This window comes from Myxocyprinus asiaticus, chromosome 9, assembly GCF_019703515.2.
Source record: "Myxocyprinus asiaticus isolate MX2 ecotype Aquarium Trade chromosome 9, UBuf_Myxa_2, whole genome shotgun sequence".
NCBI classification, from domain to species: Eukaryota; Metazoa; Chordata; class Actinopteri; order Cypriniformes; family Catostomidae; genus Myxocyprinus; species Myxocyprinus asiaticus.
In genome coordinates, this window is record NC_059352.1 from 10,728,842 (window position 1) to 10,748,156 (window position 19,315).

The following is a 19,315-nucleotide window of genomic DNA, read 5'->3' on the forward strand; positions in this document are numbered from 1 at the left end:
TATGCTTTTGACCCTGAAACAGAATAGTGATGGTCACTGCAGGATAATCGTAAATATCCCTGTGCTCACACCTCACCTTCACCCGATTATTTGTATTCAATGCCCCATTCTGAACCAAGCATTGATGAATAGAGGTTTGTTTACAACCTGAATCCATTGGCTTGGTATGTACCCCCCCAATACTCACGGGTATTTGGTATGTCCCAGCTCGATTGGGGGCAGCCTGTGGAGTGTCGGAGACTCGGATCAATGTCCCCACCTCAATCACCGAGCACTGTTCACGGACATGACTTGGCTCCCCGCAACTCCAAGACCAGCCCGAACCTCACACCCACACTAGTGATGGCAGCTTCCCCCACCTGAGAGGAAGAATGGGTAGAGCCGGGGGAGAGAGAAATAGGAGGGTTAATACAGGGTTTACGGGGGAACGGGATAGGTCGGAAGAAAGGGGGGGGGATCACATAGAGAGAGAGAGCGGGGCATGCTGACGGTTGTCAGGAGGTTGTCAACTGTGAGCTGTTGGGCTGCAAGTTGGGCCTCTCCGGTCAGCAGCGGTAAAAGGTGGACTGCCCATTGCACCCGCGGCCATTCCAGGGCTTGGGCCGTGTGCTCGAAGAGCTCCAGAAAGGCCTCCAGATCATCTTGCACCCCCATCTTTGCGAGCAACACATAGGGGTTTGCTGCTGCCAGGGTCATGGCGTGTGCCCCCTCCTGAGGCACCAAGCTTCGCAACTTTTGGCCTTGAAGTGCTGTTGCTGCTCCGCCTGCAGATCCATGAGGGCCTGGTGTTGAGCCTGGTGGTTGCTGGCGAGGGATCGGAACACTTCCTCCAGCGGCGAAGATGACTCCATAGCAGCGTACTCTTCCTCCTTGTCCCAGGTTTACATATACAAATGTTTGTATTTGGGATCAAAAGGAGGAAGCGGGAGATGGCTTCAGTAAACCACATGAGTTTATTTACACACTCTGAATGCAACTCAAACAAAAATAATGCTTTTCAGCGGCCAACGTAAAACTGCAGCTTTTCAGCCAGACAGTGAAGCTTCCATAACAAACACACTGTACTCATGTTGACATAGAAATGGTAATTAGCCACAATTCATCTCAGGTGGATGTCCTTACCACTTTCTCTCTCCCCAGACGGGCGCTCGACCACGCCCTCACCTCCACAGAAACATTTTCACAAGTGGACTCAAACATGCACATGTTTTTCGTAGGCACAGCCATTGAACAGGAAAATAAAAATGGCAATCCATGTCAAAAAGGTTGCCAACCCCTGCTCTAGAGTTTACTCATACCCCCCCCCCCCCCAAAAAAAAAACATCCAGTGAGCAACAGTTCTGTGGACGGAAATGCCTTGTTGTTGAGAGAGGTCAACAGAGAATGGCCATATTGGTTCGAGCTGACAGAAAGGCTATGGTAACTCAGATAACCAATCTGTACAATTGTAGTGAGCAGAATAGTAGAATGAACAACACATTGAACCTTGAGGCGGATGGGCTACAACAGCATAAGACAACGTTGGGCACTTTATTTGGACCATAGTGTTCCTAATAAAGAGCTAAGTGAATGTAAATACAATAGTTCATTGTTAGTTCAAATGAGTTTATAATATATTAACTATTGTTAACATACACAACTTTTAATTAAAAAAATGTATTGGTATATGTTGACATTAAATTCAACCTCGATGAATAAGTGCCGAAATGTCGAAGACTATTGTTTAATAATGACTACTGTTTCACTTAATATAAAAAAGTAGGCAATATACAGTGTGTCAGTAACAATAAACTTGAAGTTGACTGTATTCTGAGCTGTAATCTATAAATACAAAGATAGTGTTCCATTTAATCTGAATATAGCCAGACTATTACTAAACAAGCTCACCTTTTGGAGGCCAGAACTCTCTCGAGAGATCTTGCGAACAGATGATCTGTTGATAGATATCCTGGTTTCTCCATCAGGCAGTGCTCTACCAGCCTCAGACCAATCCAGTCTGCTCCCTTGTCTGGAGGCATTGGGTGAGAGGCAGTGGGTTGGTGCTATTCGCATGGGTTCGGTCTTTCTTGTGCCCTCAGAGACTTGACGTGTGGAGGTCTGCCCAACTGTGAAGGCCTGGGCCATAACTGGCTCAGTGGAGAACTTGGGTAAAAATTTGTATTTTGGTATAGAAGGTGGTGGGGGAGGAGCAGGAAGATAATGGACTGTACATCTATGGGCGAGAAAGTCAGTATGCCTTTCATCCTATGAGAGGAGAAACAGATAAAGAGAGAAAGATATGAGATAACTAGATTTCTACTCTTTCTGATGAACATGTGAATGGAGCTTGCTTGTGCAGAAGTTGATGCCGCAAAACAAGGGTGTTGCTATGCAGCTGCTAGGGTATTCTGGGTGATTTTTAGGGTGTTGCTGTGTAGTTATTGTGTTCTTGGTGATTTTGGAACATGCTTTTACATCAACGAAAGTTGGTGTACAGATGTAACAGCATTGAAGAAGATGTGCTGTCCTAATTTAGAGGCGCTCTTCATCAACTGTAAGGACTGTAAAGAGATGGACCAATGAAGCAGAGCTGGAACTACAAGTCTGCTTTGACTGCACTGATTGGAGTGTTTTTGAGGCTGGAGTCACAGACCTGGACGAGCTCACAGATACTGTGACATATATCAGTTTCTGTGAGGACATGTGCATCCCTCCTTGGACATTTTTATCATTCAGTAATGATAAACTATGGTTTACAGAAAAACTCAGACAGCTTCATCATGCCAAAAAGTATGCTTACAGAAGTGGGGATAAAACATTGTACAACCAGGCCAGGAACACACTTACTAAGGAAATCAGAGTGGCTAAAAAAAGCTACTCTGAAAATCTGAAAAAACAGTTTTCAGCCAACAATCCTGCATCTGTGTGGAAAGGCCTAAAAAGCATCACCAAGTACAAGACACCTCCCCCTCGCTCTGTTGAGAGTCAACTAATGGCTGATGATCTGAATATGTTTTACTGCAGGTTTGAAAAGCCCAGTCTCACACCCCTCCCCCACTCTGATCTTCACTTCACACACACACCAACACCTCCTGGAACCCCCCTCCTCCCCCCTCCTGCTACTCATCATGCACTTATGAAAGTCTGTGCTGACCAGCTGACCATCTTCACACAGATCTTCAATAGATCACTGGAGCAGTGTGAAGTTCCCTTCAAATGCTCCACCATCATTCCGGTTCCCAAAAAACCCCAAATCACAGGACTTAATGACTACAGACCTGTCGCTCTCACATCTGTGGTCATGAAGTCGTTTGAGAGACTGGTTTTGGCCTACCTGAAGGACATCATTGGACCCCTGCTGGACCCCCTTCAGTTTGCTTACTGAGAAAACAGGTCTGTGGATGATGTTGTCAATATGAGACTGCATTATATCCTGCAACACCTCAACAGACCTGGGACTTATGCAAGGATCCTATTTGTGGACTCAGTTCAGCCTTCAATACAATCATGCCTGATATTCTCTCAACCAAACTGACCCAGCTCTCTGTGCCCACCACAATCTGTCAATGGATCACCAGCTTTCTGACAGATAGGCAGCAGCTAGTGAGACTGGGGAAACTCACATCTGGGACCCTCACTATTAGCACTGGTGCTCCTCAGGGATGCATTCTCTCTCCACTGCTCTTCTCCCTGTTCACGAATGACTGCACTGCAAAAGACCCCACTGTCAAGCTTCTGAAGTTTGGAGACGACACCACATCATTGGTCTCATCTGCGATGGTGACGGGTCTGCATACAGATGGGACGTTGATCAGCATGCTGTCTGGTGCGGCCACAACAACCTTGAGCTGAACATGCTCAAAACAGTGGAGATGATAGTGGACTTCAGGAGAAATCCCCACGCACTACCCCCCCCCCCCCTCCCCAACCCTGAACAGCACTGTGGTAGCAGTGGAGTCATTCAGGTTGCTGGGGAAGTTCAAACTGCCACAGGAGCTTCTGACACAGTTCTACTCAGCCATCATTGAGTATGTCCTGTGTACATCTATAACTGTCTGGTTTGGTTCAGCCACCAAATCAGAAAGAAGGAAACTACAAAGGACAGTAAGGACTGCTGAGAGGATTATTGGTGCCCACATACCCACCCTCCAAGATCTGTACATCTCCAGTGTGAGGAAACATGCAGACGCTACAGAGCACTGAGCACCAGGACATCCAGGCACAAGAACAGTTGTTTTCAGGCCATTTTCCTCATGAACAATTAAACTGGCTCAGGACTCTTCCATAGTGCAATAATGTAAATACATATCTCATGTACATATGTAAATTCACATACTTAATTCAATAACTGTACATACCCCTACCTTGCACATACATTACTACTTGCACATGTACATACATAATTCTGTTATATGTCCTATTATTTGTATGTCTATTTATACTCTTACCTTGTTTTATATTCTGTGTCTCACTGTAATGCTCTTTGTGCACTGGTTTCTCCTACCACCAAAAAAAAAAAAAAAAAAAAATCCTTTTGTACATGAGAACACTTGGCAATAAAGCTCATTCTGATTCTGATTCATCTGATTCTGATTTTAAGGGAGTTGCTATGCAGCTGCTAGGGTGTTCTGGGTTATTTTTAGTTTGTTGCTATGCAGTTGCTAGGGTGTTCTGGGTGATTTTAAACATGTTGCTATGCAGTTGCTAGGGTGTTCATCGTGATTTTAAAGCTGTTGATATGCAGTTGCTAGGTGGTTGGTTACCGGCCCCAGTGAGTCAAAAGAACCCACTGCCAAGTCTCTATGACTCCGTTTCCACCTGGTATTTAGATATATTTCAGGTGATCTAATCACATTAGTCAGTCCTAAATACAGGTCTAAATGGGGTCTAAAACATTTTGCGATCGGATCACAAAAACCACATACGAATGTAGTCAAAAATGCATGTGACCACATCGCATTTGAGGTGTAAAAGCTAATCCATCCTGTATGCATCCCGGCAGCAGTAAAGCATCACCCCTCGCCTGTCAATGTATCGCTATGCTAAAACAAGAGTTTAAACTTTGCAGCTTATGTGCGGCTTTAAAAGGAGATAACCATCCGATCAGAAAATGTAAAAAAAAAAAAAAACGGATACATACACAATCACGAGAGCTTCACGGATCTTCTTTAGTGTGTCTGATATCAACACAGATGACAAGCTTGAACACCAAGCTCCTTTAATACAGGCAATCCACTAAAATAATGGATAATTCTGCTTGACATGTTTGTGCTTAGATTAAATTTCAACCACATCTGGGAGAAACAGCGTGCTGTTTTTTTCACACTTGCTTTGTCTTTTCTCACTTTGTTGCATTTTATTATCATGCAGTAACACACTGATATAGTGATTGATGTATTTCGTCATGAAACAGAGACCCTCCCCTCTAAATCCAAACATAAGTGGTCACAGGAGATGCATTTAAATGACCAGGTGTAAACAGCTATGTATTTCACCTGACCACATGTGATCGGATCACCCGAAACGCATCTTAATACCAGGTGGAAACAGGGCCTATGATATTCTGGTTCCCAACTTCAATGTAAGTCTAACGGATATTTTCAACCATTATGTCACTTGTCAAGGAAGAATCATACGTCTAATCACTTAGAAAAGTAATAGTACAACTCTGCACTACAAGCTGCATAATTCTAGGTATCATTTATGTCTGTATAGCGCACAGTTCGGTACAAGATACACACCAAAGTTTAATACTTAGGGTTAGGGGTTTGTTAAAATTTCTAACTCTTAAGTATGAGCAATAGAAATAGTGATTTGCCTTAGCAAGCACCACTAATTATGGCATACCATAATTAATAATGTAACTACTTTCAATAATTATATTACAGTTAGGGTAATAATAACAAGAAAAGAAAGACATTAATAAACCAATTTCTCTCAAAAACGACAAGTCCTAAATACCCCCCTCCACCCCCACCCCCACCCCAAAAAAACCTTGTGATGGAATCATAAAAAGAATGATGAAACCTCTTGCAAGAATCTCAGCGCTGAGAACACCAACACTGTCACAGATGAAACACAATAATAGCCATGATGCGAGACAGTCTGGCACGGGTGGAGTAACATCACAGTTACCTGTAATTAATCAGGGCGACACAGTGCCCTGAAAGTTGTCTATCTTCGCTCTGTTTTGGAAAAGATAAGGTCTTTAAACCAGTGAGGCTTTGATCCACACTAATGGTCTTAAACATCAAGCTTCACACTAATGATGACAACCTCAGTAAAAGGGCATGGCCAGCCAAACCACCAGATCAGCAACAATTTTTGTCTCCTTCCTTACATCATAATATCCCCCAGAGGGCCCTTTTTTTTTAAATTTGTTTTTTTTTTACCTTTTTTTGGAACAAAGGTGTCACATCTTCTGAATTATGAGAAATGCTGATATTCAGTAAACACAAACAAACATCAGCCTGGCACAGTATTTGTAATGGAGTCATTTAAACTGGGCAAGATACCCAGTGAAGTGAATATTCTCAGGGTGTGTTTAGTGGTTATTAGGCTGTGTTACAGATACATTCCAATACATAACTGCTTCATCTATCTTTTGATGACTACCCTGTGGCATTAATGGAAGTCATTAGGTGAATATAATCACCTCTGCTTCCATCAGAAATTATTTAATAGCACACAGGTGCAAGTTATAAAGACACAACATAAACATAATGTTCGAAATATTCAAACGTTATTATTACGTTCTTTCCATCTCCCATGAGTAATAAGAAGACAAATACAGACATCTACTTCTTGTCGCCAAAGAGAATGGCAATATATATATATATATATTTATCAAGGATGGGGAAAGGGAAATAAACAGCCAATAAAACGGTGATATCAATAGTGATATCAATCAAAAATCTCGAATTAAGTGTGGCAGAACATATGTATGCCAAAGTTGAGATTGAAAGAATAAATTAACGATGTGCTTCTCAATGGACGAAGAACTCAAAAGCATCATGGAGCTGAATGCTTTCTCGTAAGAAAGGATCTGAACTGATGAAATCTGATGATTTTCTTCATGGACTTAATTGAATGGTGGGCCCCCCGGGGGGCCAAATACAGTTGTGTATCATTAACAAATGACTCCACTGGAATGTACATCCTTGACAGAAAACTTAGAAATAAATAAAAGAATGCTAGTGTATTGAAGTTTAATAAAGGAAATGCTTGTTAATAAAAGACATCACCATGTTGTGTTTGATTATGCCTATATGCATAGCGATAGAAGAGAATAATGTTTTTCTCCAGGTGCCTCAACAAAAGTGTACAGGATATACAAGCATGTAAACACTGCTGGAGTTTTATTAGCGGTTGTTTCTCCATTTTCTTTTACATGGAAAGGCACTTCTGTAGATGATTAAGTTCATATTTTATTTTTAGACATCATTGGTAATACTATCCAGCTTACTCTCTGAGACCAAAGAGTCATGACAAAAAAATTAGGCTAATAAAAATTGGATCTAAAAAATAAAAAAGTGATAAATAGCTCAATTAACTAATAAATAATCAACTATTAAATATTAATTAAATAATAAATAAGAGTTGAAATAATTTATTATTGTTATTATTATTAAATAAAACCTATTATTAATTAATATTTAACAATATAGTTATGATCATGTAACTATATTATTAAATATTAATTAATAATATACATAACAGTTTAAATCGGTGTATTATTGTTATTATTATTAATAATAATAATATTTACAAAAATATTGTCAGATAATAATAAAATATTATTATTATATGAATATATATTAATAATAAAATAACTCTTCATGTGTCACTATTTATATTCCTCATGAAATAGGAATACCAGCCAACAGTAATTAGCAATTTTTTACTTCTGACTTCATATGTAAATCTATCTACAGAAGGACTAAGATTTTTTTTATTATTTAATAAAAATAAATGATTATTAATTATAATTAATTAATTATTATAATTCATATTCATTATGATGATGATGATGATGATGATGATTATTGTTAAATATTTTTTTATTAAATTATGCATAATACCGTAGTTTAAATAGATATGTTATTGTTATTATTTTATTAATAATAATGATGATGATTATAATAATAATATTAATAAAAAGAATATTGTAAAAATAATAATAAATAAATGTATATATAAAATAGGAATACCAGCCAACATAACAGTAATTAGCCATTTTTTCCTTTATGACTTCATATGTAGATACATCTACAATAGGACTAAGGTTTTTTGTTAAAACTATTTTGTACACTATTTATCACAATGTACAGTAGCTCTAATTATCTGTTGTGCAGCTCTGCTGGCCACTTGATAACCCAATAGAGTAAACATTCAAATTACTTTAGCAACTTTCCAATGTCTTGAAATTCATTCATTTAACATCTGAAGCAAGTCTCAATCAATTCCTGTCAAATCAATTACTGTTAAAGCCACAAAAATTAATTTGTTTCTGCATTTGAAATTATGTGCATGTTTTCTGCGTGTCAATACCTCTTCACTCTCACTACCGACAAAATCATCCTCTAGACGTGCATCTTTGCGCTCTCCTTCAGTAACCAGCTCGTAACCTTTAAGGCCAAAGGTCAAATCACTGTCAGGGTCGTTGCTAGCCTGATTTCGTCTGGCCGAGTGCGGGCATGAGGAGAAGGTGAAGACTTCCTCTTCGTATTCCTCATCGCAGAGAGAGAGCACACTTTCCGTGTCACAAAGGTCAGCATCATCTGTAGTCAGCACACATTTAGGAGGCAGAGAAGCATACGGAGGCTTGAGAGCTGACCCAGATGTCTCCACACTAGAAACACTGTCTGCAGAATTATGACAGCCAGATTTATGGGTAACTTCACCATTTGTTGCAATTTAAAAGTGTTGTATTTTTTTTATTTGGTAAATGTGTAAATAGTCTTCTTAAAAGTTGTCTGGCTTTGTCTGGCTGATTGACAAGTATAAGTTGTTTATTTTGGCCCACAGCAGCTAATGTAGCTATCACATGCATAATACAAGATATAATATAATACAATAAAAAAGTCTGCATAATTGTGTAGAATTTGTTTCTGGCCTGTTTTATTGTGAGGGTAGAGATAAGACAGAAATATATTTGGCAAGAGATAGGGGAATGGACATATAACAGGCCAGATTCAAATCTGCATTTCCCACATGAGCACCAAGGATTAATATGCCTGGAGCACGCACTTACGGTAAAAAGTGAGCTCTAATTATTACCTTAAGGAGCTATTTCTACCTGATCTAACCCTTAAAATTAGTTTCGTTGGTGTAGCCTAATGTATTCAAGTTGATTCAGTGACGTTAATATACACTGTTCAGCCACAACATTAAAACCACCTGCCTAATATTGTGTTGGTCCCCCTCGTGCGCCCGCATATCAGAATATCATTCTGAGATGCTATTCTTGTCACCACAATTGTATAGAGCAGTTATCTGAGTTTCTGGTGCCAAAAACAAAAAACATCCGATGAGCTGCAGTTCTGTGGACGAAAATGCCTTGTTGATGAGAGAGGTCAACAAGAGAATGGCCAGACTGGTTCGAACTGAAAAAGTCTACAGTAACTCAGATAACCACTCTGTACAACTGTGGTGAGAAGAATGGCATCTCAGAATGATATTCTGAGATGCGGGTTGGTGCTGTTTGGTGGCACGAGGGGGACCTACACAATATTAGCCAGGTGGTTTTAATGTTGTGGCTGATCAGTGTACATACTAATATATATACAGTATATATATATATATATATATATATATATATATATATATATTAATTATGTACACTGGCGGCCAAAAGTCTGGAATAATGTACAGATTTTGCTCTTATGGAAAGAAATTTGTACTTTTATTCACCAAAGTGTCATTCAGCTGATCAAAATGTATTGTCAGGACATTAATAACATGAAAATGTACTATTACAATTTGAAAAAAAATGTTCTTAAACTACTTAAAAGAGTTTTCATCAAAAAATCCTCCACGTGCAGCAATGACACCTTTGCAGATCCTTGGCATTCTAGCTGTCAGTTTGTCCAGATACTCAGGTGACATTTCACCCCACGCTTCCTGTAGCACTTGCTATAGATGTGGCTGTCTTGTCGGGCACTTCTCACGCACCTTACAGTCTAGCTGATCCCACAAAAGCTCAATGGGGTTAAGATCCATAACACTCTTTTCCAATTATCTGTTGTCCAATGTCTCTGTTTCTTTGCCCACTATAACTTTTTTTATTTTTTCTGTTTCAAAAGTGGCTTTTTCTTTGCAATTCTTCCCATAAGGCCTGCACCCCTGAGTCTTCTCTTTACTGTTGTACATGAAACTGGTGTTGAGCAGGTAGAATTCAATGAAGCTGTCAGCTGAGGAAATGTGAGGTGTCTATTTCTCAAACTAGAGACTCTGATGTACTTATCCTCTTGTTTAGTTGTACATCTGGCCTTCCACATCTCTTTCTGTCCTTGTTAGAGCCAGTTGTCTTTTGTCTTTGAAGACTGTAGTGTACACCTTTGTATGAAATCTTCAGTTTTTATTTTATTTTATTTTTATTTATTTATTTATTTTTTTTGGCAATTTCAAGCATTGTATAGCCCCCATTCCTCAAAACAATGACTGACGAGTTTCTAGAGAAAGCTGTTTCTTTTTTTTGCCATTTTTGACCTAATATTGACCTTAAGACATGCCAGTCTATTGCATACTGTGGCAACTCAAAAACAAACACAAAGACAATGTTAAGCTTCATTTAACTAACCAAATAGCTTTCAGCAGTTTGATATAATGGCAAGTGATTTTCTAGTACGAAATTAGCAATTTAGCATGATTACTCAAGGATAAGGTGTTAGAGTGATGGCTGCTGGAAATGGGGCCTGGCTAGATTTGATCTTGAATATTTTTTCAAATATTGATGGTGCTGTTTTTTACATCAGTAATGTCCTGACTATACTTTGTGATCAGTTGAATGCCACTTTGGTGAATTAAATAAAAATAGATTTATTTTTAAAAATATATTTATTTTTACTTTGAAACCAGTTAATTTAGCCTAATTAAATTTTGTTACCACATGAAGCACATCTTTAGGTACGTTGCAGTGTATGTTGCAGCCCCAATGACTGATCATATAAGACAATTGGAAAAAGACACAAACAGAAAGGACTAGAAAGTATTCTGCCAAAATGTATATAGTGAAGCAATTTCTTAAACAGCAAGAGCACCCATTCTGTATAATCTCTGGACAAAAATCAGACTCCAGTGAGAATATGTCCTGCTGGAAATATGTTGCTAAAGGAGAAAACATTAGCATTTTCTTCTTGTTTCTCCCTCAGGGACCTTCCATTGAATCGCTGTCTCTATAAAGATCAATAATGGAAATCTAATTACTAACCATAATGTTTCATCTTTCATTTTTTATACAGGCACTCATGTTCCTCGCCCGTGTTCATTTTAATGAGTGTATGCAAATAAGTGCATAACCACAATCCTTGAAGATTGAGATGAATTCCGCAAAGTTTGCCAACTGAGCGTGAGCATGAATTTATAGGACGCGCCTAACCTCTTTCATTTGTGCTGGATTCGATAACTGTGGCATTACACTTTAATGATCTCTTAAAATATACATAAATGGGGCCGACACATTGGAAACAATATTTTAAAGATGTGGATGGAAGGAATTTACATACACAGTCCGGAGAGAATAACAGAAAATGGAAAAATAGCATTAAATTTGCCAGTGTGTGCGTATGTCTGCTTAGTTTGGGGGCAGGAGGGGTACTTTCTGGCTCAACCGCTGGCACATAAACAACATCATTAGTAGATAGGGAGCAATGATACAGTAAGATCATAATTCAGACACACCGATGTGCGCCTGTGGGGTCTGCATGCCCTCATACTAAAGAGAAGACACCCAGAGAGCAGGGAGCAAAAAGACACCACAGAGACCAAGTGATGAATTTGCTGTGTGAGAGTAGAACACTGATCTAATTCAGCAAAATACACTGCAGTAGAAAGTCTGACTAAATCACTGTGAACTGTGAACCTGAGCTTAACTTGCACTCACCTAGAGACAAGGACTAAGAAAAAGCATGAGGGAACAAAAACATAAATATAAAATGGTTTTCGCTTTGAATAACCCTGGCTGATGACTAGCAAATTCCCCCCTGACCTCAAGTACCGGGGTTAATGTAGTGACTTTATATTTCACATAATTACACCATGTAATAACTATTGCAACATTGTCCCAGAGGAAAATCTCATTGCTGTCTTGGAGAAACAACTGACAAATTCAGCCTGATCTTATGAAAATAATTTGACTGTGGCGACATCTTTGTGGTTCATAACACCTATTGTGGCAGATCCAGTGTGAAATGTCCATTGTGTGATGCTAAAAGCGAGTTAAATATTCTCCCAAACAGATGAGGTTTTTAAGGGTAATGCTCTATTGAGTTTTATATCAACAAAACCTACCCTAAACCTTAAACCTAAACCTTACTGATAATGTTATAAAAAGCAATATTGGGATGAAAAACGCAAATGCTGAAGCAACCACATCATTTTGTGGCGCTTCGATGACACTTTTGGCTCACATGTCAACTCGTGTGCTCTTCTGGACCTCATGGTCCTTCACGTTGCAAGTGCAATGCTCCATCAGTTGAGCTACCGCACAACTTGATCGTGTATGAATAAGCTTGTAAATGTAGTATGTTATGTAATGCAGATGTTAAAAGTCATGTGCTATAGAAAAAGTGTTTTGATGTCATAAAATAGCATTGTGTGAGGAACAGAGCGAAAAGTAAGTCTTTATAAACTGATAATCTGCTGTTTTAGTAGTGCCTCTAGTGTTTATTTCACCAGGAAACTGCCGCAATACATACAATAAGCCATGTAAAAATCATTTAGCAAAAATGTAGGTATAGTAACGTGTTCCTATGAGGTTGGAAAAATGAAAGAGATCTCTTTTGTAATTTCCTTCCAATGGCTTGCGTTCTGTTCTGTTTGTTTTGCTCACAGCCATGGATCATAAAGATGTGTCAGTTGAACAAATGATTACATGTTAAAATAAAAAATGAAAAACCCCAACATAATGACCATGTCAGATAAAGAGATGTAAAGGCCCTGTTAAGCTCTTTACAGAGTAATGTTCCATCTATTAAAATTGAAGCATGCAAGCTCACAGATCACCTCTCAAGTGTTGCCTTCACTCTTGCTGTTCCAATGGGTTTAGCAAATTTTGATTCCTGGCACGTTTTGGAACAGGCTTATATTGTAATCACCTTTTCTAATTGCCCACGGTGCAAGCTCGTCTGAACCCCAGAGACTTCTCTCTGACCTACACAGTGTACTTAATGTCCCATTACCACTAATGAACTCTCGTTTCCTCGGCTAAAGGGAAGTTCAACTTAAACCTAATCTGCAGGAAAATATTGTTAAAGGAATAGTTCACCCAAAAATGGAAATTCTCTCATTATTCACTTACCCTGATGCCATCCCAGGTGTGTATGACTTTATTCAGCAGAACACGAATGAAGATTTTTAGAAGAAGATAGAGCTCTGTGAGGTACTTATAATGCAAGTACATAGGTGCTAGCACCTTGACGGTCCAAAAGTCATATTAAGGTAGCATAAAAGTAATCCACACGACTCCAGTGGATTAATGAATGTCTTCTGAAGCAAATGAATACGTTTGTGTAAAAAATAAATAAATAATTAAAACGTTATTAACTTTTAAAAAGCGCTTCCTGCCAGCATCTGACGCATCACGCTGCTGTTGCGTGATGTAAGGATGTTGGTGAATTCACGCGAGAATTTGGAAGCACCGCTTATTTACAACAGAAGAACGAACGTCATGCAAGGATTCTGCCATTTCAAACAGCACCAGAGCCCTGGATGAAAGAACCGATTTAAAGTTCAAAATGTTTTAACTATCAACTTGTTACTTACATAAACCTATCGATTCGCTTCAGAAGACATTAACTGATCGACAGGAGTCTCATGGATCACTTTCATGTTGCCTAAATGTGACTTTTGGACCAGCAAAGTGCTGGCACCCATTTACTTGCATTATAAGGACCTGGCAGAGTGCTATCTTCTTCTAAAAATCTTAATTTGTGTTCTGCTAAAGAAAGACAGTCATACACATCTGGGATGGAATCAGGGTAACTGAATAATGAGAGAATTTTCATTTTTGGGTTAACTATTCCTTTAACTTGGAGCAACTAATCATGTTCTCAGTATTGGCATCAAAATGACTGCCAGAATCACTCATTTGGGATGTTTGGTTGGCTAGCTAGACTTTCACTACTCCAATATACAAGTGTATGTGAACTGTCCTGTGAGAAAATAGGAAGCTTGTGCAGCCAAATCAATTTTAGGAGCATTTTGTAGTTTAAATTTAGCCTGGTCTATACACAACCACCTGCTTACAAACTATTCAGGCTAATAATTTTTATTGTAAAACTAGATTTTTTTTCTTGCTTATGCAAAACCAGTTGCCATGTTGCTAGGGTGTTGTGGATTGTTGCCAGAGCATTGCTATGCAGTTGCTAAGGTGTATTGAGTGGTTTTTAGTAGAGGTCGACCGATAACTAAGGTGGTGGAAAATGCCAATAAACGATTAATCAGCCGATTTTAAAATCAATTTATGGAGTGATCAAAGAGTTCTTAGACTTTCCTTACTATGACGGCACAGACATTGAGGATATGAGAGTCCAAAATGAATAAAATCCCATAAGCAGATTATTGTGCAAACAAAATCCTAATAATAACCAGAAAATTAAGATTTATTGCATAACGTGGGACTTTTAACTATAAATAAGCCTGAAATACAGCAGGGAATTTTTTTTTTTTTTTTTTAAATGACAGAGACCTGGCTCAGCTGCAATGCTCTATATGTAAGTATTTAACAAATTAAGCTTTTTATATTCTATATATTAACAAGATGAAGAGTTTTGTATATATATTTACTCTTCATAAATAAACCTCATCTGGTGAAATTATATATTAAATAAAAAACTATCAGCATAGAAAATCAGAAGTCCGATCCCTTTGAAAAATTGTAGCACACTTCTTGACAAGACAAGATGTCTTGCAGGTCGATGCAGGTCGAAGTACGTGCAAAATTCTTAGGGTTTGGGGTTTGTTCAGATCTCTTACCCTAAGTATGAGCAAGCACTAGTAATAAGGCTTTCACACATCTGAGTTAGATGTCAGGTCATTTAACATACTGAGTACAGTAGCAGTTTAAGTTTGCCCATATAACATGTAAGGAACATAATTACTCACCTTGTAGGTTCAGGTAAGTTAATTTATCTTCCACTGTTAAGTCAGAGCACATGATTTGTAGTGCAGCTTTTCCTTGAGACTCAGGTCCCTCTTGGTTTGGGCTAATTTTGCCACCTTCTTTATCTTAAAGAAACATTTGAGATTTTAATAATATGCTTTGTGTCACCAATAGACTTCAAAATCAATTAATTTCAAGAGAGCTATTGTACTGGCATGAATACCTAGGGTAAAAAAAAAAAACATTTCATTTTAATTTCTTAGACATAAATGCTGATTCTGATGGCCAAGGGCAAAGTATAAATTATCTATTAGACCATGTGAAAAGCTTTAAAATCTTTAAAATGCAAAATGCAAAAAAAAAAAAAAAATTAAATAAAATAAAATAAAAAAAATCTAATTTGTACAATGGCAAAATCTACTAAAGCTCAGAGGCAATAAGTGGGCCATAATTGTATCTTAACTTGCACCGAATACAATTTAATAAAATCAGATCTTCACCTGTACTTGATGTTTCTCTCCCCACACTGTGGATTCCCTGTGGTCTTTTAGTGCCCGCTCTCTCTGCTGAAGGCCTTTCAAGTGGTGGCCGAGGCTGTGTATTTTCAGCTCTGCCTATATTTAGAAATACATTACTAAAAAAAAAAAAAATTCCTCACTCCAATATACAACAATTGAACATCTTTAAATGCTAGTTATTTACTGTGATTCCAAGGCAACACTATATCAAAATCCACTTTTTATTCTTCTTCTACTCCATAATTCTCTGTGATTAATTCAACTCCGACTGCTTACAAACTACATTGAAAGTTTGTTTTGTCAGTCTTAGGTGTGCTATGTTTTGTCTGAATAAACATTTTATTCTTATTTTAAGAAAATTAAGATTTTAGTACAAGTAGACATTTGAGAATCTCTAACTGACCTATGTTAGAATGTCCACTCTTTAAATTCTGATTGGTCTTCTTTTTTTAAATTTATCTGGATACTTAATTGTGATTGGTCTTTTCTTTCTTGCATCTATTTAATGATCTATAACCTCCTTGTTGAATTTCATCAGTAAGTTTGTATTGATTCTCATGTTCAGCCATCAGAAAACAAGACATGCTAAGTGTCAAGCCAACGGCCGAGTTTAAAGGGATAGTTCACCCAAAAATGAAAATGCGCTCATCATTTACATACCCCCATCTGATCCCAGATGTGTATAACTTTCTTTCTTCTGCAGGACACAAAGATTTTTTGGCGAATTCATCAGTTGTGTAGGTCCTTTCAGTCTAAATGAATGGTGACCAGAACAAAAATCACATAAAGGCAGCATAAAAGTAATATATGTTTGGGTGAGAAACAGATCAGTTTGATCCTTTGACCAGCCCCGACCACTAGGTGGCGATATGCACGAAGAACAAAATTGCCAAAAACAAAAGAAGAAGAATATAAAAGAGGAGATTTATGGTAAAAAAAAAAATGACTTAAATATTGACCTGTTTCTCATACACACCTATCATATTGCATCTGAAGACATGGATTTAACCATTGGAATCCAAAGTTATGGGCTACTTTTATGCTGTCTTATTTTATTTTTGGAGATTCAAAGTTTTGGTCACAATTTAGTTGCATTGTATGGACCTACAGAGCTGAGATATTGAATGCAGTTTTGTGTTGATGTATTTGCTATTATAACAAGAAGTATGGATGAAACATATTGAAGAGCTCATCCATTATTCTTTTTATTTATTTATTTATTTATTTATTTATTATCGCCAAAAGGCTTTAGCTACATCACAGTCACGAGTCATTATTTGCTACATGCTGATTAGTTGCAGGAGAAGGGACATTCTCAACCTAAAAGCATTTTATTGGACACAAATCTGTGCAGTAAAAGACGAGTCATTAATATGTTTGGTCTGTTTTCCCAGAAGTGAAAGACTGTTTATTTTAAATGTGAATATGCTAAAAGTCAACTTTTAGGAGTACACTAGAAGATGGATTTAAAAGTAATCGACATGCACTGTAAAAAAAATTTTGTCATGAAGCCTGAAAAATACACTTATATTATATTGGTGTAATATCTAAATTAAAAATATTTATTATGACTGAATCAACCTGACTACATAAGGTTACACCAACAAAAGTATTTTTAAGGGTCAGATCTGGTGTTGGGTAACAATTCTATGTTTCCATTTTATACAGTGAAGACTAAAAGCCCAAAAACTTGGATTTCACAGGGTCTTTAACACAATCTTTTGCTGCCTTGCAAGCACTACTATTTCCTTCTGCAAATGCAAATCTATTTCTCAGTAATCTCTGTGTAAAATCTCAAGGTGATTTGCTGCTATGTGTCAAGAAAATCCATGCATGCCTTGTGGTATGTTGAGACTCAGTTCGGATTTAGATCTTTCTTCTTTCCTGTTGGCTGATGTGCTCCTCTTCCTTGCAGTCAGTGGAGGAGGTCCAATAACCTTTGACCCAAATGCGATATGAGAGGATTCCCGTGGTGTAGGACCCCTTGAAATGGATGCTTTGACACCACCTGTTTCTTCTAGCAAGCAGACATGTATAAAACTTTTACAGTTTTTCAAGTATTACAATATCTGCCATTCAAGTAAAAATATGATGTATTAAAATGGATCAATTAATTATAGTATTAAGCATGAGAAGGCAGGCTAACAATATCACAACATTGTCTAAAACAGGGTTTCCCAACCTTTTTTGCCACAAGTACCCCCACAGCACCATCAGTAAGGCTGAAGTACCACTTCATTGACACAAAACCAAAGATGTATACCAAAGACTACATAATTTAACACTATCATTAATATTGATAATTATTAATGATAATAATCAATTATATTGCAGGTATATTTTAGTTATATTGTCCATTTTGCTCACATATGAAATAAATTGTCTCTTATCTAATGATGTTAATTATACAGTGGACCTTGTAACTTGATACATTATGAAATATTGATTTTAAAATTTTTATTTTATCAATAGTTTTTCATAATGTTGGTCACCTTTTAGCTTTTTAAAAATGCACAAATTCCATTAATTCCATCAATAAAAAAGATGTCTTAAAACTATATATATAATATATTATATTGCACACATGTTTTATTACGTGTTTATTGTTTACATGCATAATTTGTACTATTTACAAGTATTACATTAGAAACAAGAGCTAAAGAGAGAACGTGCAGTTTCTTTAGCGCATCCCTGCTATGTCTGATTAGAATTAATGTTTCATTTTTGTTGTTTTTGATTTACAAACTGTAAAGAACAGAAAGGGTATTAAAAGAGACATTATTCAGTGACAAATGATTGTGTGGATCTCCTCATTGGACACATTACACGGGATGAGTCAAACCAAACTTTTATTCTCAACATGCAGTGAAAACATCTGGTGCCAAACTTTGTAAGACCGATAACGGGATTGTTCAAATGAAGATCATGGTTAATTGTAAAATCAATATTTTTACCCATCCCTAATAATATTATTTTTAATTGAAGCCATACATGTGATTTTGTTAGGTTTAAACATGGAAAATCCAATTATTTTCGTGTACGTACCCCTGATTGTGAATCGCTGGTCTACAACAATATGACTCAGTCTAAGATTTACAATCCTTGTACAGTTGAAGTCAAAAGTTTACATGTTACACCGGCAGCACCTGCTATCTCTCCTGAACGCCGCCAGAGGTCGCCATCTTCAGAGTACTAACCCTTCCTTCACGAACTACTTTTCCCATAACCCTCCACTCAGACTGATTACTCACCCACCTGTTTCACATTATCTCTGTCTATTTAAGTTCCTTGTTTACACACATTCAGTGTGAAGTCTTGTGCTACCTAGTCTGCAATTCTGAGCATTATTTACCATTACTGTTTTCCCTGTGTTTTGACTCCTGCCTGTTCATCGTATTTCCCAGCCTGCTTGTGTGTTTTTGGACCTATTGTCTGTTTACTGGATTACCCCTGTCTCTCGGATTTACTTGGTTTGCCTTTCTTGGACTGTCATCCT

General features: G+C 37.7%; 1 protein-coding gene across 1 annotated transcript in view; it reads right to left on the reverse strand.

Annotated features, from left to right (window-relative positions):
- The window catches only part of LOC127446497 (protein CFAP20DC-like), a gene marked incomplete at its 5' end in the record, with an annotated part of 30,675 nt that extends 12,799 nt beyond the window's left edge, over positions 1-17,876 (reverse strand). Inside the window, 5 exons of the mRNA XM_051707461.1 lie at positions 1,888-2,244; positions 8,530-8,759; positions 15,304-15,426; positions 15,802-15,915; positions 17,657-17,876. Coding sequence (XP_051563421.1) covers positions 1,888-2,244; positions 8,530-8,759; positions 15,304-15,426; positions 15,802-15,915; positions 17,657-17,876 — 1,044 coding nt within the window. The remainder of the gene's footprint in view (positions 1-1,887; positions 2,245-8,529; positions 8,760-15,303; positions 15,427-15,801; positions 15,916-17,656) is intronic.
- Between the last annotated feature and the right edge of the window lie 1,439 nt (positions 17,877-19,315).